Here is a 24,866-nt window from a genome sequence, read left to right as displayed (position 1 = left end):
AACTGCCTTCAGATCAGATGAGCATGAGTCAAACCCCAGCCACTTTTTAAGATGAAGCTTGATAAGTCTGTGAAGACAACACAGGATGGAACAGTGGCTGGAAACAGCATCCAATCAGACTTAACATCTCTGGGGTGCCTTTCTGTCCTGTGTTTCCAAATGCTCGTGGTAGCTGTTGTGGTGTCACTGGGAAAAAAAAAAAAACGTGCCACTTCTTTATTGGTCTGTAGCTGGTTGTTTCCTAAACATGTAAGACTGGAAGAGTTCACCTAAACCATCCAAGTTGAGACCCTCCCGTTGACACTGAGCTCTTGTGAAGGTACGTGCACCACCACCTAGAAGTGACCAGGATGCTCCACCTCGGCTGCAGACCATCACCCAGCCTTTGCCTGGCCGCACAGCCCCGGCCCCGAAGCTGTGCCGGCGTGGGCGTGGCTACGGAATGGGCGGCCCCCTTCGGCGCTGCCGATTGGCCTCGGGGGCCGAGCTCCGCCCTTTGGGCGGAGCTCGGCCCCCGAGGCCAATCGGCAGCGGCGAGGGGGGTTGGGCAGCCCTATTTAAGAGCGGAGGCCGCCGTGGTGGCGGGTAGAGCGGGGTGCGGTCGGCGGTGAGTGTGTTCGCAGCGCGGGGGTGGGCGTCCTCTCCTGGGGCGGTGGGTGCTGGGTCCGGCCCTGCCTCCTGGGGCTGGGATGGGGGGTGCCTGGTTTTTCGCGGGGATCCTTTCGGGTTTGTTTGGGGGGGGCTTGGGATGAGGTGTCCGAGCTTGGTGGTGGGTTGGGGTTTGCTGTTAGTGTGTGCTGTGAGGGCTTGTGGGGCTGTTTGCTGAAGGCTGTTGCAGAGCAGGGGAGTGCTGAGGCCTTGGTGGGGTTTAGCTGGTTTGGGATTGAAGCTTTGCTGCCAGGGATGGTGGGCTCTGCCCAGGTGAGGCCATGTGCTGGTTTGGCACCTGCTAAACAGCCTGTGGGAGTGGAAGAGGCTGGAGGAGGCTTGTGTGTGTCTGTATCCCTGTCACCTGGGATGCTCCAGGACATGGGAGGAGGTGGGTGGTCCCCTCACCAAAGCAGTGGAGGGATGGATCTGGGGAGGCTGTGGCCTGATCGGCAGAATGGGTGTTGCGACATGCCCTTGGCAGGTGGTGAGGCTGGGTGTGGCTGCTACTGGGCAGGAAGGTGCTGGTGGAGGCTGTCACCCCCTTGGAGTGGAGGATAACTATAATAGCAGTGTGGATGTGTGTGACAGGCCAGCAGTGTGCAAGCCTGCCTGTGTCAGGAGGAAGACAAATGGTATCTAAGTTGGGCTGTTGAAGTGGTTTTCAAGAGCAGCTGGGTCCTGATGGTGTGAGGAGCTGCAGTGCTCCCCAGAGCCCCTGGCTCACAGCCTGGTGCTGCTGCTGCCCCAGAGCACCCCTCCTGTGGGGCAGCTGTATGCCAGAGCTGTCCTCTCTGCTGTCTCAGTGTGGAGCTTGGGATGCCTTCCCAGCCTGCTGGGAGGAAGGACTGTCTCTCCTTGCTGGTTGTGTGCCGAGGCACAAGCACCCCGGCCTTTGGCCCAGCAGGTCTTTGCCCGACAGCCATGCTGGGGACAGGGTCCCGGCTGTGCCTGGGTGCCTCCCTGCTGCTGGCAGAGATGGCCCGGAGCCAGGCGTTTGTTTCCTCTCCGGGTCAAGATCTAGTGGCCGCACAGCTTCAGGGAAGGGGATCGGCATCGCTGCGTTGGCACTTCTGGTGGGGCTGGGGGCAGCTGCCGTGGCTGGTCCTGGCCTGCACCTCCAGCGGGCAGCAGGGCAGGCGCTCGCCGGGGATGGCCGGAACGTGGCTTAACCCCCGGTCACCGCGGCGGTGGAGCGGGGGGCCGGCAGCCCGCGGGCTGTCACGCAGCGGCCCTTCCCGGCAGCCCCAGGCCCGGCCGTGCAGGCCCCGCTGGCAGCGGTGCCCGCGCTCGGCCGGGCCGCGGCACGGCGCTTCCGGGGCCCGGAGCGGCGGTAGGCCCCGGCGGCGCCCCGCCCCGAGGCCGTGCCGGGAGCTGCCCGCGCTCCCTGCCGCCGGGCCGGGGTGTGGCGGGAGGGCGTCGCGCGGGGCTCAGCGCGCCCTGCGGCCGGCGGCGGGATGCGGGGCCGGCGGCCCGCGGTGGAGCCGCCTCGCTGGGGGTGGGAGTCAGGCCCGTGCGGGGCGGTGCCCGGAGACCCCGGCTGCGCTCGGCTCCCGGGCACCTTCCGCCTCGGTGCGGCCGCTGGGCTCGGCCCTGGCTGGAAGCTGCGGGAATGTTGAGCCGCTGAGGAGGGCTGTGATCTGCTGGGGCTTCCCTGCAGCAGGGCGAAAGCAGCCTCCGGCGGCGGCGCTGGCTGCTCGGTGGCCGGAGAGCGTTCTCCTACACAGCCCTCAGCATCAATGTACTATTGAGATGGTTCTTCCCTCCTCCGCCGGGCAGGGTGGCAGTACCAGGCCTCCCCCGCTGCTGCGACACAATGTTAGCTTTGAGTGCTGGCTCGTGTAGGTGCTTGGCCTCTCTCTGCCCGGTGCTCTGGAACGCCGGTGGGAGGAGGACGAGGTCACTGTCACTCTCCTGGTGGCAGCAGTGGCTGCAAGCTCACCTTGGACTGGTGTGTGGTGATACGCAGGGGTCTGCACTTGCTGGGCAACTGCAGGTTTAATAATCATGGCCAAATGCTTGTCTGACCTTCCACAGACTGTACTGGACTTGGTCTTGTAGGTCTCTTATGTGGGCCTGTTCCTCTGTTGTAATGAAGGGACAGGTGGAACAGCTGCTTCTTTTTGACCTCTGTAGGCCAAATGAGAGTGTAAATACATAGACATTGCGACAGGAGGGGAGGCTTTGGGGGTGACAGTCTGTGTGCCTCAGTGCTCTGGCTGCTTCCCACAGGGGGTCTGTCAGATGCTTTCACTGTGACTGACCACCTTGGTTCTGGAGCCCTAAGGGCAGGAAGAAGTGGGGCAAATACCCCTTCCTATGCTCAGTAGGCAGCATGGGATAGCACCTGGAACATTCCCTGCTAGTGCATTCGCCCAGCGCATCTCTTCCCTTCCTGGAGGCCAGGATTGCCTGTGCAGCAGTGTGTCCATCCTGCTGTGCTGCCCAAACTCACCACCTTCTCTTTTGCCAGAATGCAGCCAGGGCAGATTCCTAGCTGGATGGAGCTGACCTTCCCACCAGACCTGCTGGGCAGCTGCTTAAGGTAGTTTAGAGAGTCAAACAGTTGGCTGAGCCCTTGGGGCTTGACTGAGACTGCTGTGTCTTATCTCTTTCCTAGGAAGCCCCCCTAGCTCATGGGTGTGCACTGCTGCTGACAGCCTGTTTCTATGAGAAGTAGCATGATGCCAGCTGTTGCAGCATCTACTTGCTGCATCTCACTGTGAGGATTAAGCCATGCCACCCACACAGCCTGGGCCTCTGCAGTCCTGTCCTGCATTGTATTCTCACCTCTGTTTCCTGAAAGTCTGTCAGATAGCAGGGGGATTATATGATCCTTCTGGACAGAGATGTAATATGACAGAAAGAAAAGTTAACTGATGATAGGGAGTAAAAAAACTCTGACTTAGACATGTCTGCACCATGTTTTGGAGGTGAAAATAAGTGAGCTTATTCAAGCTGCATAATGTCTCATTTATCACCTGATGGAGAAAAGCTTTGCATCCTCAGGAAACTCTGAAGCTGTCATCAGAAGCAGGTGTGTTGCTGTATGCTTGGCTTGGCACTGCCCTTGGAGGTTGTCAGTGAATGCTTTCTGCTTTTCTGCTGGGGTTACAGCACAGTCAACACTTAGGCTGAGATCCTTTAGGAGGAAGCTTACAGGAGATATTGGGAGTGGAGCCTTTGATGGTCCAAGAGACCTTCTGTGTTTCTGTGCTTTTGTATTGGATTTGTGCTAGCATGTGCCTTGCTGGCTGTCAGATGGTGGGAGTGCTTGGGCTGGAAAGTCTGGTTCTTGCCAGTCAAACAGGTGAGGCAGCCTGGGCTCCTGCAGGGAGGAGCTGGTCCCCAGGAGCCAGGGCTCTTCCCTGCAGGAGTTGTGGGGCTGCTGTTACTCAGAGATGACAAGTTGCAGCTGCCACAGCCAGCTCCCAACCAGCAGGCTGGTGTCTGGATGCTATCTGAAACTTTAGTGACTTAGGGTGGTGGAGGTGGTAACTGGATCTGATGGTTCTTGATTTTTCCCTTAGTGTCTCACAGGGTACTTAATTTCTGGTTGATTCTTCCCTATGGGATGGATCAGGCTAGTAAGCTGTCACTGTGGCAGCAAGTTCTCCAGCCTTGCTGTAAGGAGCACTCTTATCCTGTGGATCAGATCAGCTAGCTTGCACTCATGGTTTGTTAATAGACTTGCTCTATATATATACAGATTTGTATCTCATGCTGTTTCTACTTAACACTAAGTCTTTCCCTATCTGTACAGGACCAGCAGTAGAGCAACAGCCCTGGCTTTAGGTGATCCATCTACACCTGTGTGGAGATAATCAGGCCTAATGCTGCTTTTCTTGTGTAGAGGGCTGTTGAACCCTGTTAAAGGTGGTATCTATTAAGCCTTATGCCTATTGGGATCTGTGGTGCATATACTGTGCTGCTGGAGTCTGACATCTCTAGTATTGGCAGACTCTTTCTCTTGTTAGAAGGTGGTTGTGTGACTGCATTGCCTTCTTGGTGCGGAGGGTAGAGGAGCCCAAAGCTGATATAATAGTGAATTCCAGGCAGTGACCCCTTGTCTCATTGAGAAGTGGCTTTGGGTTCACACCTGGGCTTCTTCAATGGTCCAGATAGAGCTGTTGGAGGGATTTTAGGAGTTTTTCCTTTTTGCATCTTGTTTTGTAGTCTTTTAATGTCCATGTTGTCTTTGTGTGCCTGTCCATTTAATGCACAGGCCTGGATGGGACAGAGCATGGTCATTGCTGTGTAATGATCACAGACACTGCTGTGGGGAGAGAGTTGAAGCCTTGTAGTGAGGCACTTGCATAATGATTAAAACCACAGAGATGAATGCTCTGGTACAGAATGTCCCATCTCCAGATAGGAGTGCTCTGTGTTCCTCTGCTAGAGGGCTTTAGAAGGCTTGACCTATTTCTAGAAGCAGGTGTCAGGAGTTGGCCTTGCTTGGTCTAGCCCTGTCTGCCCTCCTCTGTTGCCTGCCTAGTTCTGTCCTGAGTGTGCTCTCCCAAATGCCCTGGGGGGCTGCCGGGTGCCTTCACTTCAGAGAGGGAGCCCAGCCATCTCCACCTCTTTCCCTGCCCTCACCTGGGAGATGGGAGGGAGTGGACACAGCTCAGTGTGGTTAGCTTGGAAAGGAAATACCTTGTTTTCCGCTTCTGTAGGTGTCTCACTCCATTTCTTTTCTTCCTTCACTTCATTATTCCTTTGTTCCTGCATGTCAGACTCTTTGCCTAATGTTGCCTTTTCACTGCTTTTCTCCCTGGCTGCTCTCATCTGTACTGATATCAGTGCCCTGAATACGCAACCACCGGTGTTGTATGTGATAAGGAGTAAGCCTACTCTAACAGCTTGCCTGATCAGCTTGGGGAGGTGCTCTCCCTGAAACAACATTGTGTGCTGTGCGTATAGACCTTTTACTGCAATGTGTGCTCTTCTGGGACCTTGGAGTCTAATTACCTGCCTTGGTTTTCATACAAGGTTACCAGTACCCTTATTGCAAGGTTACCAATGCCCTCCTCTGAAAGCTTGCAAGGTGCCACAGTGGCTTCCCAGGCTCTGCAGACCTTGCCTGCTGCTCTGGGAGTCTCCTCCTGCTCTCTCCTTCCAGTGAGCATGGGAAGGGGAGAGCTTAATCTCTGTTTGTAGGATGCTGTCCAAAGGCCTCAGGGTTTTACAGCCATTGTGTGAGATAGTGGTAGGGTATTAACACACATTCCGTGAAGATGGGGAAACTCCTCAACTTCGGACAGGTCACTTCCTGCTGCTTGGAGCCAGTGTGCCAGGAGCAGCACCCAGCCAGTGTGACTCCTGCAAGAGCTGTTACGTATCAAGGGTTTGAGAGCTTGTATCCCTTCTCTGTGAACGCAGTACTGACTTCAAAGTGTGCTGGTGCAGAGCATATGGTACCAGGCTGTTTGCCATGTCCTTTGACACTCAGCATGAAGTAACTGAGCCAGAGGAAGTGACAAAAGGATGTGATTCAAGTAGGAAAACTTACCTGGTGGTGTTAGCATGAAATCTCCTTGTAGACTTTGTATGTGGGCTGGTTGTTATCAAGCTTTGATCAGAGTCTGTCCCAAGTCCTCAGGGCCAAGGTGCCAGGCTAGGAGAGCTACTTTCCTGCTCTGCCCTAATCTGCTGGTAATGGCTTTCCACACTTGAAACATAGCAGCTCATGCTCTCCTGCCAGGCTGGTCTTCTGTGCCCTATGAGCTGGTGCACAGGCATATCTTTAGGCTATTATTTCTCTTGAGGGGAAAAAGACTTTAGTAGCATGTGGACAGCAGTGCCTTAACTGAGTCTTCAGTCAGATGGCTGAAAATGTTAGCAGTAATGCAGCTGGACTTTAATACAGCTCTCCTGTTGAGTGCTCTCTGCTGTGCTTGAGCTGGTGTCCTGAGGTGCTGTGTGTGAAGCAAGTGTGTGCTGTCTGGTTACAGGCCCCTCTCCCTTTCACCTGAGCACAGAGCAGCAGAAGGGGGAGATCCAAATCCAGTTTTCTGTGCTTCATGGTGAACTTTAGTCTTCAAGTGATCCCACTGCAGACTTGATAAGGAATAGGGTTTTACTGCTTAGGGCTGGCCAGGGTCCTTTTCCCTCATGTCTTGCTCTGACTGCCTTGATGCTTGTGTGTTGTTCAGGGCAGACATGGTTTAGTGTTCCTCATCTTGCTGGATTCACTTCATGCATAAGCTCAGGAAAGCTTCTCCTGAAGCTATCACTGACAGCTCTTGGTGATGGTTTGAGGTGCCAGCCTCTCTGCTGTGGGCACACTTCTGCCTGGTCTGGGGCCACCAGACTCTGGGTTGGTCAGTGCCACTCTTCCACAGTGGCAGATGCTTCTGAAGTGCAGGTCCTCGTAGCTGTGCTGGGAAACATATTCCCTGGATGCATGGAGCTGCGTGCAGGCCTTACTGGACACCACAGTGAGTTTCTGGAGCTCCATGAAACTGGGCAGGTGCTGAGATGGGGGAGGAAGATGCATCTTCCTCAGAGGCTGTGGCGCTCAGCTGTATCAGGCAGCAAGCCTTGCTGCCAGCTTGTTGGTCAGGGATGCAGGTTGGTTTGATATCTGGCCAAATGGTTATCTCCTGACCTTTGAGGGTTGCTACTGCCTTGGGAGCCCCACAGGGGCCAGGCTTGCTTTAGCCAGTTCAGCAAGGGCCCTGTGCCAGCTCTCCCTAGGGTGGCAGCTCTGTGGCACCTACCAGGCTGTTTTGGCACTGCCTATAATTAAGCTAGTGGGGAGATTAGGGTGACTTGCTTCTGCACTTATTACAGGACTGATTTCTGACTCGAATGCTGTTGGGGTAGGAGTGTTGGGTGTTGGATGGCTGGGGCTGAATCTATTGCTTGCAGATGGTTGCTGTGTGGGGAGAGATGTGCCCTGTGAGGATGCTAACAAAACTAACTGGGTTGAGCTTTAGTCTCTTGGTGTTGTGGTTCACAATGCTGTGATCTGACTGCTCTTGGGCTGCCGGGGCTGGTTGTAAAGGGCCTTGCTGTTCTTGCTGAAGTTGCACTAATTAGCTGCATAGCGTGTTGGAAATATGCAGTGTACACCCATTGCTTGGCGTAAGCAAGTATCTAATCCTTGATGTTGGTTACTGGGGCAGAATGTGGCCTGATACTCTAGTTTGTAAAGAGTGGGAACTTTATTGCTGAGATGGAGAAGTGGCTCCCTGTTGGTGAGAGGTGAAAGATGATGTGTTGCAAGGTCTCTACTATTGTGCAAGGTGTGTTTAGGCCCCAAGGTTCCTGGTGCTTTGGGATGCTGGGACCTGTTTGCTTGACTTCTCTTCAGCTGTTCAAGGCTCAGCTTTGGATTCCCCATCTCCTAGCTCCTTGCCTAAGAGGATCAGGATCCAGGAGGAGTCAAAGGACAGTTAAGTATCTCCCCTGTGCAGAGGACAGATACCAACCACTCAGCTGTAAATGCCTGCAGGTGTGATGGGCAGTGAGAGCAGATGCCTGACTGGATGGTGAATTGCACTTAAAGTGCAGAGGGACATCAAGTGCTGGTGTTGTGCACAGAGGAGGTGGCAGAGGTGAGTTCAGGTTCCCAGATGCTTGCTGCTCTGGAAAACACCTGCCTGCAGCAGAAAGGCTGGCATGAAGCCATCATGGCTCAGGCAGGCCAGTGCACTTAGCATCCTCCTGCTTAGTGAAGGTAATACTTGGACCTGCTCTACAATTACCTCATTGCACCCCAAGGCCAGTGGATGCCCTGTGGGAGGTGGAGGAGGGTGAGACATACCTGCATCTGCTCACTGAGCAAGGCACACTTCAACTTCTGTCTAATGTAGGACCATGTAACATACCAGTGTGGATACCAGGTCTTGCGAAGACCTGAAGACCTCAGGCATTCTGTGAAGATGTGATAGCTCTGTTAGCTGAATGCAGCACAATGTTCTGCCTTGGGAAGCTGTGGAAAATGCACAGGCCCTTTTCATAAGGGCCTGTAGCATAATCCTGCTAGTTCTGCCCTGATAGAAGTCCTGGTGCTTGCCCAGAGCCCATGTTCAGGACAAGTCCAATACCTCCCATTGTGCTGTGGCATGTATGGCTGTAGGTGTGCTGGAGACACTTACTGCTGTGTCTGTCTTACAAGACACAGCAGAAAGAGAGACTTCTTGCTATTCACACTGGTGGGGACTTCTGTGCTAGTGCTGGGTTGAAGTGGGCTTCTTCCACTGCTTGGGGAGATAGTTGTCTGGGTTCAGGGCTTCTGCCAGGAGGACCCTTGTCTGCTGTGTGCTCTGTGCAGCCTTCAGCAGGTCTGTCAAGGTGAAACTGCAGTGTGAGTCTTCTCACTCAAGTCTCCAGTGTCCTGGGACCCTGAGATGTTTTGAGCTGGGGTCCTAGTTGGCTGGTGGTGCTGAAGCCTTGCTGGCATCAGGGTCAACTAAGTAATCTGTAGTGGCCCAGCTCAAGTGTTTCCCTGCAGTGTGAGACGTAGGTGTGAGCTCATGGGTGGCTGATACTATCTTCTCATCCTAGTCTGCCCAAAATAGGCAAGTACTTGGCAGGAGTTTTGTCTCTGCCATGGACCTGTAGTAAGGCCGACTCATTCAGCTTGATAAGATAAGCACAGAGCTTTGATAGTCAGGTGCCTGTGCTGGGAACTAGCTCTTGAGGGCTCCTCAATCTAGTAAATAAAGGTGTAGCTGGATGTAGTGGTTGAAAGCTGAAACTAGACAGACAAGTTTGGAGCTTGCTCTTAGCCATTAAAGCAACATAAAGTTCAGCAGCTTTCAGGACTTGTACTTACTGCATTTCCCACAGCTGGAGCCTTGAGTGGCTCTTAAGGATGCTATAGTTCCTGCTGCACTTTCCTGGCCTCTACTGCATGTGGAGAGTGGATAATCTTGTCAGCGCCCAGGACCTTAAATATTACTTGTATCACATCGATACTACAAGTGAGTATTACTCGCTATTAAACCCTTGAAACCTTGGCTTGGGAAGGTGAGCATCTCTTCTGCTGCTGGTGCCCCTGAGATGTGGGAACTAGTTCCCGGTGGGCTTTGCCCTACTGCTGCAAATGCCTCCAAGGTGGCATGAGGAACCACCTTCTGTGCTTTCTGAAGGACAGCGAGACTTCTTGGGCTCTGTCCTTGGGGTGCATGGCTGTGCAGGCTATGCTGGAGCCTTGCTTGGAGGAATGGGGAGTGGGGGTGAAAGGGGAGACCTTTTCTGCCCCCCTGCTGTTGCAGAGAGGTTGGGTGGCACACCCCAGTTTGGAGGAGCACATGGGGTATGACTGGGCAGGGACAGAGCCAGCACTGTCACTGCACTAAAGTGATCTGCAGAGAATGGTGAGTCAGAATGGTGTGCCAGGCCCCAGTGGAGACTGCTGCCAACGAGGTCTGTCACATAGGTGCTTGGTAGCACTGCACAGGTAGCATCTGCTGCTGTCCTGCCTGGGTCCCAGCTAGAGCAAAGAGTGCTTTGCTGAGCTCTTCCTTTTGCAGCAAAGCTGAAGGAGTGATGCTGGTGCTGGCTGGTGAGCGCTTGAGGTGGTGGCAGTGGCTGCTGGATACTCCCAGCTGGGACCTTACTGTGGAGAAGGTTACTCTGGCTTCAGCCTCTTGGCTGCTGGTCTGAGAGAGGCTGTGTGCTTCCTGGTGGTGGCAGCAATAAACTTCTGGGGGAGACTGAGCTGGGGACATTTTCCTCAGGCCTGTGTGTGGGCAGCAATTCCTGTGCACCTTCCTGGAGGGAGGAAAGGGGTAGGTGGAGTGTCTGGTCGCAGCTGTGGGGAATGCCTCCCTTGCAGGTGGCTGAGTCAGCTGAGGCTGGGCCTGTGCTCTGTCTCCCTTCCTGCTGCTCTGATGTCCTTTGGGCTGGGGAGGGATTGGGGAGCACAGGGGGCTGGTCGAGGGTGCTTCAAACCTGCCTGCAGCAGCAAGAGCCTGAGCCCTTCCTGTGTTTCTGAAGAGTGTCTGTCTGGGTCACTGTCTGGTGTGTGCTCACAGTGAGGCTGAGCAAGTGTGGGAAGTGCCAGTCCTTCTCTCTGCAGCCTTATATTCTTCTGCAACTTTCTCCACTACTTTAGGGTACTGTCCCCTGTCTGGAAGGGGAGTGGAAATGTCATTGCCAAGTACGATGCATCTAGCTTCTGAGGTGCTGGGTTACAGAGTGGTAGTTCTTGTCAGGAGAGTTTTGTGCAAGGATGTGAAACCAGAACTCTTGACACCAGAAACTGGTGTTTGTTTTGAAATGATGGCTTTCCTTCCTCATGCAGTGAGTTTGCCACTTTGGCAGGGATCAGTGGGCAGGAGCCCAAAGCTGATCATAAAAGCACTGCTCTGTGGAGAGTATGGGCCAGCTCTGCATCTCCCTTGGAGACCTTGCACCAGGGTCAGGCAGAGCAGTGGGCTGGATGGCTTTGGGTGGTGAGGCTGGTGGTGACATGGTGGTTGTGGGTGATAATGCTTGAGTCTGTACAGCAGGAGCAAGACTAAGGGTCTGGAGATACAGTGCTGAGGCTGGAAGCTTTCCTAGCTGGCTTGAAATGTTAGGATCCTGCCTTGGAAGGACTGCTGGAGGTGCAGAGCTGGAGAGATGGGGCCAGGCTTAGTGTGGAGAAGTGGGTAGTGCGTGGCTCAGCTGGAAAGTGGATGCTGGTGTGTGATCAGCTGAGCACAATGCTGGCCAGATACACATGACTGTACCTCTGAAGCTGTGCCTGAAATTTGCTGATCTGCAGGGCTCTGCTCTGCAGGCTGCCCTCCTGGGAAAACAGCTGACTGATCTGCCCTTCCTATCTCTGCAGAGATACTGCCACCACCATGGAGGGGATTGTGACCATGTATCAGGACTTCATGAAGAAAGCAGGTGAGTGTTTGGTTATGCCCAGCTGCAGGGCAGGTGGTACTGTATGTCTTACTGCCACAGGCATGTGGGCATGGGGGTGGGCTGTCATCCCTAAGTGGTCTGGCTGCATCCTGCCTCTGCCCTGTCACTGATGCAGCTCTGGGTTTTTGGGCTGTATGTTATGAAGCTGCCTGCCTCAGTGCCTGTGCAGGCCATTTTGGGGCACTCATGCTGTCTTGGGCAGAAGATCTCTAGCCTTTCCCACAGTGTGGCTTTAGGCTGTACCTTACAGAGTTCGGCTGGCTTCACCAGCCTCTGCTCCCAGACTGCCCTCCTGTCCTAGGAGAACAGGATTGCTGTATTCCTGCCTCTATTCTGGCAGTAGCGTTGCTGGCAGCAGATTGGGATGAGGATGCTAACTGCTCTGCACTGTGGCTCTCTCCGCAGACCCCCGCATTGCTGATTATCCGCTGATGCAGTCCCCGTTCCTTGTGATGGGCATCCTTCTGGCATATGTCTACTTTGTACTATCTTTGGGTCCCCGGCTAATGGCCAACAGGAAGCCTTTAAACCTGAAGAAATTCATGGTGCTATACAACTTCTTTCTGGTGGGACTCTCACTTTACATAGTCTATGAGGTGAGTTCTCAGGAGTAGGCTTTGTCTGGCATATTCAAGGCAGTGCATGCAGGCTGCATGGGTGATGGGGAGCCCTTTTACAGGCTGTTCCCTGCCCTTCTGCACAGGGCTTGGGAAGTGCAGTGGGTGGTGTGTTGTGCCTCACCCTGATGATGTTCTTGTTGCAGTTCCTGATGGCAGGGTGGCTTACTGGGTACACCTGGCGATGTGACCCTGTGGACTTCTCACAGGACCCCAAGGCCCTCAGGGTGAGTTCTTGTTCCTCTCCTGATAAGTGGGGATGGCCATTAGTGCTTCTGTTTGGACAGCAAGGTCACAGCTACCTGCCTCTCCTGACGAAAAGGACTTACAGTCCCTGGCTCTTGGTTTCACCCCAGGGTTACTGTATGGAGGCCTTTGGTCACTAGGCAAATTCAGGCTGAGGCAGGTCTCTAATGTTAACCTGTTCTGTTACAGATGGTCAGTGTTGCTTGGCTCTTTGTCTTCTCCAAGTTCATTGAACTGACAGACACGGTGAGTGAGTTACTGAGGAGGCCTTGTCACTGCTTGCTGGGCAGGGAGTTGGGATCCAGTGTATTTGGGGTAGATGCTTGCTTCAGCCCTTCCAGTCTGAGCTGGTAGTGCTTCTGTCTGGCATCACTGTCCAGGAGGCCACTCTGGGCTATTGCAGAGGCCACTTGACATGTTACAGTTCTGGAAGCTGTGGAGTGACCTAATATGTGGTGGCAATGAGCTTGGAGGGGGAGGAAGCATCACTGAGATCAGATGCTGTGAGTTAGTGGCCCAGCCTGCTTTAGCTGCTCTTTGGGCTGCGAGTCCTTGATGCTATTGGGCTCTCATTGCAGGTGATCTTTGTCCTGCGGAAGAAGAATGAACAGGTCACATTCCTGCACCTCTTCCACCACTCTGTTCTGCCTTGGAGCTGGTGGTGGGGAGCAAAGTTTGGTCCAGGTAAGATGGAAACTCTCTGGATGCACAGCTTGGGGAAAGGGTGGGGTTAGCCTCAGCATGCTGAGAAGGGTTTTTGGCCCTGCTGGGCTCCTAGGTGCTCCTTGTAGTGCTGATTACTGCACAGGATTGACTTAGGCTAATGAAAGCCTGTCTCAACAGGGGGAATGGGCTCATTCCATGCCATGATCAATTCCATGGTGCACGTTGTCATGTACTTCTACTATGGGCTCTCAGCAGCAGGACCTGCCTTTCAGAAGTACCTGTGGTGGAAGAAGCACATCACAGCCATCCAGCTGGTGAGTCTGTGCTGTGGAGCAGAGCCATGTGCCCTCAGCCTCTGATGTGAGGGGCAGGCCAGCCCTTCTACTGATGAAAAGTGTAGCTAGCAGCTGTAGTCCTCTCTTCTGTAGTATCTCACTCTGGATTTCTAGCAGCTCTTGGCCCACTGTGGGCCTCTGATAGACCTGTCAGCCTGGTTAGAGTGTAGGTGCTGCTTAGCCTGCTGCCCCTGGGCTGCAGCCATGTTAGGAGGGTGAGAGGCACATGCTCTTGAGACTTGTGCCTGCCTCTTCCAGCTGCTGCTGACTGTGCCCCACCATAAAGACCTACACTTCAGAGTGGGAAAGTAGCCCATTAGCTTCACTTAGAAAGAAGGTCTCTAGTGGGATGCCTGACTCTGTTCCCATGAATAACTTGTCCCTGCTCTACTTTGCTCCCAGGCACAGTTTGTGATTGTCTCCGTCCACATCTCCCAGTATTACTTCATGCCCAGCTGCCAGTACCAGTTCCCCATCTTCATCCACCTCATCTGGATTTATGGGACCATCTTCTTCATCCTCTTCTCCAACTTTTGGTACCAGTCCTACACGAAGGGCAAACGGTTGCCCAGGGTGGCTCAGCAAGCTGCCCAGCACAATGGTAGCAGCATCCATGAGAATGGCACTGTCACCAATGGCAAGGTCAAAGCCAACTAGAGGGCAATGCCTTCCCAGAGCCAATGAGAGCCCCGGGGCAGAGGCAGCTGGGACCTGTTTCCCTGCTCCTGGGTGCCACTAAGCCAAGTCAAGTGCCTACAGACTGTTGTACCCCTGTGCCCAGCCCTGCTGTCCTCTGCATGCCCAGCCCCTCTGCTCTGAGCAGCCATGGGTAACTTCTCCTGCTCTTCAGAGGGCTTGTGCTGTTTCTCAGTGTTGCTGAGCAGAGAGGCAGCTGCCTGCATCACAGCAGTGGGGTGTCAGTCCCATTCCAGTGTTTCCAAAGGAACTTCCCCAAGTGCCTACATTTGGCCCTTCTGCCTAGGGGCCATTTCCTTCTGAGTAGGACCAAAAGAAGAGACCGGTCCCTGTCCTGGTGCCCTCTCCTCTTCCCTGTCTCCTCAGAGCCTGTGTGGATGAGCAGACTTGTCCCTGGTTGCTTGCTGCTGCCAGCTCAAGTGTGAGTGCTCCTGCTCTACCATGCTTTGTGCCACGTTCCATGCCACAGTGCTGCATGTCCCTTCTGGTCTGTGTGTGCCCAGGTGGGGGCTCCTGCCCTGGCATATCTGTGCTCAGGTGTGGCTGTGGAGAATGTAGGGGCAGTGTGTATGGGCCTCGAGGGCCTGGACCTGCCCAGTACAGTACACGTGCCCTGTGCCTAGTACGTAGCTGGGGTTGTGACAGCCTGAAATGCCTCCCCCACACAAAAAGCTGAGGTTGCCTTGCCTTTCTGTGCCGGGGCTGGGTGCTCAGCATGTGCTTTAGCCACACTTACCTGATCCTTTATGGCAGCTGATGGCTTGCTCCAGAGTGGGGGAGGCCAAGCTCAGCCTTGCCTTGGACCACTTCCATTCCTGCAGACTCAAGACTTGAGCAATAATTGCCCCCAGAATCAGCACCCAGGCTCTCCTGCTTGGGACCAGCCCTGCTCTCATTTGTTGTGAGCACAGTGGAGGATGGTTGTAGTGTGCCCTGCTGTGGTGCAACAGTCAGCACCTCTTGCCTCTGCGGATCTGGCTGGGCCTGGGTGAAGGTGTACTCTGCCCTACAACTGGGCAGTGCAGCAGCTCTCCTGGGCCTGGTGCCCATCACCTGCTCTGGCTGTAACCAAAACCATGCTGGTGGCCTTGAGGATGAGGTGAAGGAGCCAGGCCCTGTCAGATTGGGCTGCTCTTCTATCACAAATAAACAAACAGAAGGAGAAATGGCTCTGCCCTCTTGTGTGTTTTTTTTTTTTCTGGCTTGCTGTGCTCAGAAGCTGTTCCAGGTGCTTGGTCCTGCCCAGTGTGGTTGGAGGCAGGGCTGGGAGAAGCAGCTGGTGTAGCAGGTTTGTGTGTTCGCATAGAGGGCGATAGCAGTGTGCTGATGAAGCAGATGGGAGATTGTTTCCAAGTGCTTTGGTAGTGCAGTGCTCAGGGCAGGAAATGTGTCAAGGATCCTGTTGTGAAAGTGGCTCCACCCTGTGAAAGAATGGCTGGGGTGGAGTGTGGGTGTGGGCTGTGACCTGGGCTAGCTGCCCAGGAGAAGCTGCTGCTTTTCAGAAATCCTAGGGAGCTGAGGTGTGGCAGAGTAGGGAATAGAGACCATGGAAACCCAGGTGATTGGGAAACAGCAGTCTGTTGCTTTCTGCATCTGCTGAAGCCAAAGCTGCTGCAATCTGTGAATGCCCCTGCAGTGTCAATCTGTGCAGACGGTAACTTGGGTTGGTCAGAGGGAAGTTTATGTTGCTGCTGCCTTACTCTTGCTGCAGAAGTGCATCTTGCCTGGTTGAGCTCTGTCCTCTTTACCACCTGAGACAGTCTGGCTTTCCTTCCATACTGCTGGGGTGCTGTGCTGCCTTCCCCATCCCCTTGTGACTGCAGCCAGCCTAGGTGCTGACTCAAGCCTGGGAAAGAGGGGTGTGTAGCCAGCTGGGCAGCCTGTGGCTGGGAGGGGGTGCATTAGCCCAGGAGGCCTCCAGAAGCTGAGTTTCACTGCAGGTCTGGTTGGAGTATGGGAGGGCTTTAGTGGATGTCCAGCTGAAGCCTTAGAGCAGGGCTTGGTGTGAGAGAAAGCTCTACTAACCCTGCCTGAGCTGCCACACACCTCAAGGCCATGCTCTGAAATGTAGGAAAACCTCTTCAAGGTGCTGAACTGGTGTGATGGATATGCCTTACTGTGTGTAGGCATCACCCTGTTTTACAGGGCTTGGTGCCCTTGTACGTATGGAGCCCTGAAATGAGATCAGGCTGATGGACTAGGTAGATTCCTCCTAGTTGTTGCCACTTCTCTATGGGCAAGGACTGGCAAGAGAGTTTGTTCTGGTCCCTGCAGAATTGATGTGTGACATTAGTTCAGTGCTCAGAAGTCACCACCTCAGGAGCTATTAGGTGACAGTCTAGCTGAGATGGAGCTTTTCCTGTCTAGCCTCCTTCTCTCACCAGCTGGCTCTTGGTAAAGACAGGACTGTATTTGCTTTTGCCCAAAATAGTAACAATACTGTAAACTACTTATGCTTGGCACTTTAAAACAGGCTGTTCCCTGTGTGTGCTCTGCTCTCCCTTCCTCCAGTTGTTCCTGTTAGCTGTGGCCTTTCCATGGGCTGGGCATGGCACTTGGTAATTTATACCCTGTCATGGTCAGTCTGGGCTGCTGCTCCAAACTGAATTCATACCTTATATGGCAGTGTTTCCTGGGCCTGCTGGATCAGTGCCCAGCTCCTTCCTCTGCTCCTGCTTGCTCCAGGGCAGTAGGACCTGTATGGGGCCAAAGGAAGACACTGCAATACCATCACCTTCTAGTAATGCTCAGAGGACTTTCAAGGAGTGTGTAAGGCACAGCTTCTGGGGCTGGGTATGTGCTAAGGAGAGAGGCAGGACAGGCCCTGTCTGAGAAAGATAAACTGCTATTACACAGGAGTGAAGAAAGTACACCAGCTTTCAGGCATGTAAAGCCTGCCTTCCTTCCATGGTCAGGAACCACTGGAAGCCTTAATCTGCTGTGGAGCCACAGGACAAGTCTGCTAACTCCCAGCACTGAACTGCAGGGGTGTGGGGCAGGGCTCCTACAACAGCAGTGCAGCTCTGGAGAAGAGCCAAGCCTTGCATGTGAGTTGCTGCCCCCTTCCCCATTAGGTCTAGCTGCTGCCTTTGGATTTACTTCTGAGGAGGAAGGAGAACTGCCCCTTCCTTCCCTGGACCTCCCCTGCTCTTCCCCAGGTGGCCAAATGAGGATGTACCAACAGCCCTGCTGGGAAGGTGCTGGGCTCAGCTGCTGGGCTCAGCTGCTGCCATCTGTTTCTTGAGACTGTGCCCTCTTATCAGCAATGGGTATGGGACTGCTGGTGGGTGGGTGGGCTTGGCATGGCACAAGTCAGTGCCAGCACTGCCCACCTTCAAAGGCTCCAGCTGGCTTAAAGCTCAAGAGGCAGAGCGGGAGCCTGGTGCCAGGTACAGTGTGGTGCTGTGCTAAGAGGAAGGTGGAAACAGTTAATAATCCACCCTCAGCTAATCACAGGCTGATGGGTGGCACAGGCTTTATCGAGCTGCTTTGCACAGGCCAAAGTGCTGATCTGCTGTGCCTGTCCCTGGCAGCCCCTGGCTGTGCTGGTGCAGCTGAAGGACAGGCTTGATGGGTCTGGTGCAGCCCCACAGCCTCAGACACCAGGGCTCCAACATGCAGAGCAGCATGGCAGCTGTGGCCATGCTGGCTTTTGCTCAGATAAAGGCCCAGATATGTTCCCTGCAACTTGTGTGAGCATAATTCAGCTTGGAAAAAAAATCCATTTTTTTCAAGTGCTGGGGAGTCAAGCTTCACCAAATGTCAGCTGAGCCCTGCTGCTGGCTTCCCTGCATGCAGCCTCAGCTTGACACCAGGGCTTCCCCTCAGCAAGAGAGGAGGACAGACATCAGGGCTGCTGGAAGGATGTATGAGTAAGGGCTGTGTACGGGCTTGATGGTGTTTTGTGAGTCTGTTGCGTGACAGCCAGGCTGGCTGGGGCAAGGTGAACCAACCTTTTGTCTTGCAGCAGGCTTTGTGCCATTGCCTGGTGCCAGCCCTCTTCTGGCCTTTGGGGTGATCACAGCTGTTGCTGTATGTTTTTGGCCCCTGCTTTTTTTTCTGTTAGCGTTTGGCTCCTAAATTCAGCACTAAAGTCACTGCAAAAATAGCTTTTCTGCCCCAGCACTGTAAGAGCAGGCAGTGTTGGCTGCAGCACAGGCTGTGTGTAGCAGAAAAAGACTGACCACTGTGTGCAGGCACCACTGCAGCTCAGGCTGCCAACAGGCTGCTCTGGCATGGTGATCTCTGCTGGTAGTTGTCTGTGGAGGCACAGTGAGGCCCACCCGGCCTCAGAAGAAGTGGGGACACAGACATACTGTGCTTTCAATTGAGCCTTGCTCCTGCCCACCAAAGCAGGCAGCCCCTAGGCAGAGGGCCCTGCCTTAGGAAGCAGACAGTTTAGAGCTGGTTCACTGTTCCCTGGAAGCTAAAAGAAGTAGTCAGGAATACTTCTTCCTAGCCCCACTACAGGGCTGGAGCCCTGGGAAGGGTCAGTTTTGACACACTCTGATCACAGATGGAGCACTAGAAAGTCACCCAGGCTCTAACCTTTTATTCTCCAAGAAACCAGGAGCACAGACACTGATACAGAGGCCCTCTTGTCCTCTAACACATCCCTTTCTCTTATCAGAGCCATGACACCAGAACCAGTGTCCACCCACAGTCCAGGCTCCTCCATGATTCTGGTTTGAAAAGGCCAAAATAAGTAAAGAAATCTGGACTTTCATGGTAGAGCTTTGTTAGTGGAGGGACCAAGGGGGTAGTTGGTACACTTGTACAGATGCAGGCTAGACATCAGCTTCCTTCAGAGAGTAGTTACTGCTGCAAGCAGAGAACCTGAATCTAGGGTCTTTCAAGTGCTACAGCCTCCCCCTGTGGGTGCAAGCAAGCCCCAGCCCCTCCAGTATTGCTGCTGCACTTGAAGTCAGCCTGAAGATGTGGCAGGTGACACAGCTGCCTTAACTAGGACAGATACAGAAGTACAGCCATTATACAGCATCCTCCTTCTCCCAGGACTTCAGGGCAAACTAACCCTAAGAACAAGAGCTCCACCACTTGCCCCAATCCCAAACCTCAGGGAGGAGGGGCTTAGTTCTGTGAGCCAGGGCCTTGTATTCCATCAGATTCCACAAACAAGTCAAATTAAAGCAGTTTATTAACATTTAAAATACTGTACAATGTGTAAGCCAAAACTTCCCCACTCCCCACAACAGCCCTGGGCACTCATCGGATGCCCTGGTGAATGATGCTGCTTTTGGCACTGTTTGCCTTCTCTTTCTCCTTCTTCTTTATGGGGTCCATCTCAAAACAGCGCCAGAGCCGTAGTGTTTCATCAGCAGCTGCAGAGGCCACGGTTGCACCATCAGGGCTCATAGTCAGGTTCAAGACTCTGGCAGTGTGACCTGAGGAGGAGGTGTGCAGTCAGGGCTGGGCTGATCACCACATGCCCTGGTCTCTCATGTTCTACCACAATGCCCCCTGAGCCCCACCAGCTTGCATAGCTGTCCCTACACCATGCTGCAGCAGCATGAATTCACGCACTAGGCGTACATTTGGAGCAACAGTTTCTTCAGTAGCCCACAGGAGCACCTCCCTCTAGCAGCATGCCCCTGGACACCATTCTGTATCAGTAATGTTCCAGGCTAGACCACTAGTCTGCTCAAACAAAGGATTACATCTGCCTTTAGCCTCTAGCAGCCTTCCCTTCCCCAGGCAGAGGGCCCAGCCTACCTCGCAGCTCAGTGACCTTGGCCATCGTTGGGTATTTCCATATAACCAGCTGATTCTGTGCAAAGCCATGGCCTGAAATGAACTCCTTGTAGTTTGTTGACCACAGGATAGAACAGACCTGGGAAGAGGTGGTGATGCAGTAAGACAAGCTGCTTGTGCCAATGCTCACCACCCAGAGACAAGCATGGTTCCCTTGCCTCAGGGCATCAGGAGCCAGCAGCTCTGTATAGGTGTCCTCGTGAAAGGTATTTGTCACCAAGCTGATGTTCATGTCTCACCTGGGAATGGGCATCAACAGCACTGAGACAGGTGCCAGAACACACATTCCAGATGCGGATATGTCTGTCACTAGTCCCACCTCCAGTGGCTAGAACATTTGACTGCCACGGACACCATGCCACAGCCTGAGAGAAAAAGGTTAATTCTAATACATGGAAGAGGCAACCCACACAGCTAGCACTGCATGTCTGCCTGCACACAGACATGTGCCCACACCTGGCTCACAGCAGCCCTGCACTCACCTGACAGCACCCTGGTGCTGAGTGAAGGTCTGTACAGGAGCAAAGTCTCCACTGTCTCCCTGGGTGCACGGCCAGATGTTCACCAGGTTGTCATTGCCACCACTGGCCAGGTAGCGACCATCTAGAGACCATTTGAGTCCACACACCTCCTGTGAGTGGCCAGCAAGTGTGGCCACGTGATGCTCAGCCACTCTGACATCATGGTGGTGGATGTGGCCAGTCCGTGCCCCACTGCAGAGAGAAGGCTTGCAAGGTCAGGCTGGTACTTATTTTCACCAAAATCCATTTTTGTGCTGCTGCAAGACTGTTATACCTGCCACTGGGTTTCAACCAGTGTTACCAGCATTGCTGGCCTGTTGATGAGTGAAGCAGCCACAGAAGCTCTTTACAGCTTCAGCACAAGGGGCAAGAGAGGAGGAGTCTTCTCCCCCCAGTCTCAACAGAACAGGCTGAGTAAGAATCCCAAGCCAGGACAGAAACTCCTCTCCTCCATCCCTAACCTGCACAGCTCACAGATCTAGGATAGGAATCTGCAACAGCTGGACACTGCCCTTCACCCACCCCCATGCACTGCTTTACCTGGAGAGGATGTAACTGTTCCAGCTGAGGGACCCCACGCGGGAAGAATGGCTGATCATGTTTCGGAGACGTTTCTGCTGCTGTATGTCCCATAGCTAGAGAAGTAGAGAAATGAGTTCTCCAGAGGATGGGCAAATCCAGCCCTGTTGCTTTGTCATAGCAAACTCACTGCACAGGCTCTGGTGTTCAGCCTTATCAGTGTGAGAGCAGAGATCAATTTGTATCTCATGCCTACAGAAGAAAAGGTAACTCCAGGTGTCAGAAAAGCCCAAAACCAAACTGCCTTGCTGCTGCAGTTGTCCACATCCAGCCATGGCCAGTGACCATTTCCACCCCACACCAGTCAAGACAAGTCAGAGTGCATTGCATCTTTGTTGTGCTAGCCAAGCCTTTGTCCAGGAATTGCTAGAGTGGTGGGGCCTCTGGACAACACTCCTAGTTTTACTCCTGCACTCACCTGGACCTCAGCATTACTTGTGCCAACAGCAAGGTAGTTTCCTTCTTTAATCCATGACACAGAAGAAACATAATCATCTGGATGCTCCATCTGCAGCAGCTGGATAATTTCCCCAGAGGTATGATTCCACAGATAGACAGAATTGTCCAGAGCCACTGCCAGGAAGTTCTGAGAGCTCCAGTCAATGAGATTCAGATCTACAATTTGGAAGAGCAAAGCAGGTCACACTGTGCTTAACCTGGAGAGCTCTGCCCTTCACCAGTGCTGATGCCAGATCTTCCACCTGCACCAGGTGTGCTTGTGTGCACATACAGGTAAAGGGCAGCCTTCTGGGTGTCACCATGCCCAGCTGGTGGGGTCAGATAGCCCTGATCCAAGTCACCTGCACAGCAGCCTGGACCACTGTCCCTGTAAGGTTACACAGGGATGCTCTAGAAGTAGTCTGTGCCAGCCTGGGTGCATAAGGTACTGAAACAGCCCAGTTAGAGCTCCAGTTCCTCAGGCCACATGGTCCTAGGAGCTGCACTCTGGTGTGGAATGATCTCGATGTCCAGCACTCAACAGTGCAGCCTACTTACAATAGTCATTGCGAATCTCTGGTGCATCCAGGATCCGGTCTGGCATTGAGGGAATGTATCTGCCATTCTTCCTGCTGGATCCAGGTGTCATTTTCTGACTGTAGAGCACTTTCAGGTTATTCTGATAGCCTGTGTGCAGAGGAACATATTTGTTAACCTGAGTTACTGTTTCTTCCCAGTTGAGTACTGCTCACCCAGCTAGAAATCCCTTCTAGTGAAAAGGAAGTCCTGAGAGAAGAGACAGGCTCAGAAGAGTGCAGTGTGCTAACATCACTGGCAATATGAACTGCTGAACCAGGATGAGCTCCGATTCCCTAATTCACAGGAACAAGTTTGACAAGCACATGGTTTTCTGCATCTTACTGTGTTTAGTGACTGTTAAGCTACAAAGCACACAGCAGAGAGTTTGAGGCTTTTACAGCCCTCAGGAAGGTTTGACACCTGCAGTACAAGTGAGCAACTGGCAGACATTTCAGCTTTTGTAAATAAATTCACTGAAGCTGTTAGGCAGCCCCTCAACCTCAGGAAACCTAAGGAGGGAGACTCCAGTGTGTACAGGAGCTCTGAGAAGCAGCCAGTTGGTCTTTCCTGTGTTCACACACAGGGCCTCTGTGTTGCTGTTCCCTTGTGCAGATCTCTCCAGCTGAGTCAACTTACACAGACCCTGTATCATACCTTCTGGAGCATTCTGTGGCTTTCCACTGAGGCGGAGAATCTTTGTCTCTTCTATGTCAAAGCCATTCAGATTCACTGCCCAGGCTTTCTGTTGCTCCTACAGAGACAAACCACCCTCAGTGAGATGCATTTAAAACACAAAGCCCATGCTGGACTTAAAGCTGCAGCTGGCAGAGCATATACCTAAGCCCCCTTCTCCTAGAATGTGGAGCTTTACAGTTGTGCTGTGGGAGTCATCTACAGACAGGCAGCTCAAAGTAGTTTTTCCTCAGACATTGCAACACTGTCCTGCTCGCATTTTCAATACAGAAGAGTGGAAAATCCAGTGTCTCATTGCCGGTGGAGAAAGCCACAGCCACAAGGGACCAAATGCTTCATAAACAGATTTCAGAACACAGTGTATACATTCCAGAATAGTTCCCCTTGTAGACATTGTCCTAGAATAGCCACCACCAGCAGTTTCACTGTGCATAGGCTCACAGCTTTGTGTCTCTGTAGCCTGCTATATTTTAAAGCCTCATCAGCCCAAAGTTGAATTTTGCTGTCAGAAGCGGCACAGGCTAGAGAGAGCAGAAGCAGAGATGTAAGGCTTACACACAGGCTCTTCCCTGTGCCTAGGGAAGCATCCCTACAGAGCACCTACACTCAGGCTCCTGTGTAGCAGCTGTATACCCATTCCATTTGCAGGCTCTACAGGTGCTACCTCATCCCAGGCTCCTGAAGTTGGGAGCTCGAAGCAGCAATGGCTGGAGCTGTGAGCCCCACATGCCCACTTGATAGAACTTACAGTTTCCTTCTCTGTAAAAACCTAGGAAGGATTAGGTGTTTGGTAGTGATCACTGTAGTAACTGCAACTTAGCAACATGCTCACCTTCTTGGTAGGGGACTCCTCAGCAGGGTCATTCTCTTTGGTTAGGAGGAAGTTGGCCATCTCCATCTGCATAGTGCTGCGGTTGGGAATGTAGCGATCCCCCCCGGCCTTTGTTGGGGTGCTCTGGATTTTGGATCCAGATTTACCTGCATTCACATGCATAAATACTGTCTCACAGCTGTTGAGCAGCCTGTATTTGAGCTTTCAAGAGACAGCAGACCCAGCACCCTTCCACACACACCTACTAGACAAGTTCCAGACAAGTAGGACTCAGAGAGCTCATGTCATCCAGTCACAACTAACTCATATTTCTGCCCATCCTGTTTAATGGTACTAAGGTCAGGTTAGACACTGCCAGGGGACAACTCCTCAGATTTAGTGCAACAATTCCGGAGTTCACAGGTAAGGAGAAGATGCAAAAATACTGTTACAGCATGTAACAGTACCACACTTGTCCCAACGCACAGCTGTGCCAGCAAAGCTCAGCTGGAGCATCAGCAGTTCACACAGCTCCAGTGCACAGAGCTCTGCCCACCTCATGCTGGGGAAAAGGTGGGCGACTCCCAGGAGTCAGGCAGCATAGCCTGCCTCCTCCTGCCTGACTAGCGGGCTAGGGCAGGCTGGCACAGAACCCGGAGCCCCACGGCTACAGGTAAGCAGCCCGGGCGAGGCTCCCCCCCGCCCGACCTATGCCGCTGGTCTCCACCACTCACCGGGTGTCCTGGACGGCGTTTTACTGGAGCTGTGGGAGCGATTGGCCGGCTTCATGGGCGACATGCCGGCGGCGGGGCTGGGCCCGGGGGCGCCGCTCTCCTTGGCCTTGCGCTGCCACCGCGCGGGCGGCGCGTTGGGGATCGGCGTGTCCAGCTTCAGCAGCCCGTGCAGGTCCGCCTCGAACACGAACTGCGCCATGGCGCTGCGGGCGGACGGCGTCAGCGGGGCCCTGTGGCGGGACGCCGGCCGCGCTGCAGCCCTGTTCCGCCAGGGCTCCCCACCCGAGCCTCTGCCCGGGGCCCTCCCCGCCACAGGACACCCCCGAGTCCCTGCCCTGCCCGGGGCCCTCCCCGCCACAGGACACCCCCGAGTCTCTGCCCTGCCCGGGGCCCTCCCCGCCACAGGACACCCCACCCACCCCAGGCTGCTCCTCAGAGGCCGCTTCACTTCAGCTTCCCTCCCACTGAGGCCGCGCCTCACGGCCTCCTTCACTGTCAGGGTCTCTCGTGGTGCCCGCTTCGCCTCAGAGCTCGCCCCCCTCCCCGGCCGCTCCTCACCTCCGCTCCGCGGTTGAGGCTCGCGCAGCCCCCCTCCGCGGCAGCATTTAAACCCCGCGCTTCCGCCCCTCCCATTGGCCGCTTCAAACCCAACCGCCGCGCGCTGC

The 24,866-nt window shown here is 53.9% G+C and overlaps 2 protein-coding genes across 4 annotated transcripts; one reads left to right on the top strand and one right to left on the bottom strand.

Annotated features, from left to right (window-relative positions):
• Positions 1-591: 591 nt before the first annotated feature.
• Positions 592-15,517, top strand: ELOVL1 (ELOVL fatty acid elongase 1). 3 transcript variants are annotated; one of them, XM_086617137.1, is made up of 9 exons: positions 592-607; positions 9,445-9,578; positions 11,435-11,496; positions 11,923-12,113; positions 12,281-12,361; positions 12,570-12,626; positions 12,959-13,064; positions 13,224-13,360; positions 13,784-15,517. In XM_086617137.1, the coding sequence occupies exons 3-9, from the start codon at positions 11,451-11,453 to the stop codon at positions 14,036-14,038; spliced, it is 873 nt and encodes a 290-aa protein (XP_086473263.1). In that variant the 5' UTR covers positions 592-607; positions 9,445-9,578; positions 11,435-11,450; the 3' UTR covers positions 14,039-15,517. The 3 variants fall into 3 exon arrangements, with proteins under 3 accessions (XP_086473263.1, XP_086473264.1, XP_086473262.1); XM_086617138.1 differs by lacking the exon at positions 9,445-9,578 and having other exon boundaries at positions 597-607; XM_086617136.1 differs by lacking the exon at positions 592-607 and having other exon boundaries at positions 9,436-9,578.
• Positions 15,518-19,269: 3,752 nt separating this feature from the next.
• Positions 19,270-24,806, bottom strand: CDC20 (cell division cycle 20). The gene is given in 11 exon segments (XM_086617134.1): positions 19,270-19,479; positions 19,808-19,925; positions 20,086-20,211; positions 20,325-20,559; positions 20,908-21,002; positions 21,365-21,561; positions 21,943-22,071; positions 22,618-22,714; positions 23,489-23,634; positions 24,202-24,404; positions 24,760-24,806. Coding segments are annotated over 11 exon segments (1,572 nt in total). The 3' UTR covers positions 19,270-19,300.
• Positions 24,807-24,866: the final 60 nt, after the last annotated feature.

This window comes from Tauraco erythrolophus, chromosome 10 (genome assembly GCF_009769465.1).
Source record: "Tauraco erythrolophus isolate bTauEry1 chromosome 10, bTauEry1.pri, whole genome shotgun sequence".
Lineage (NCBI taxonomy): Eukaryota > Metazoa > Chordata > Aves > Musophagiformes > Musophagidae > Tauraco > Tauraco erythrolophus.
The sequence above is the reverse complement of the archived record's forward strand: the minus strand, read 5'-3'. Positions and strand labels throughout refer to the sequence as shown.

Coding starts and splice junctions, on each gene's coding strand:
- ELOVL1 (XM_086617137.1), top strand. CDS start 11,451: ATGGAGGGGATTGTGACCATGTATCAGGACTTCATGAAGAAAGCAG. Junction 11,497..11,922: donor GGACTTCATGAAGAAAGCAG/GTGAGTGTTTGG, acceptor CTCTCTCCGCAG/ACCCCCGCATTGCTGATTAT. Junction 13,065..13,223: donor GGGAGCAAAGTTTGGTCCAG/GTAAGATGGAAA, acceptor CTGTCTCAACAG/GGGGAATGGGCTCATTCCAT.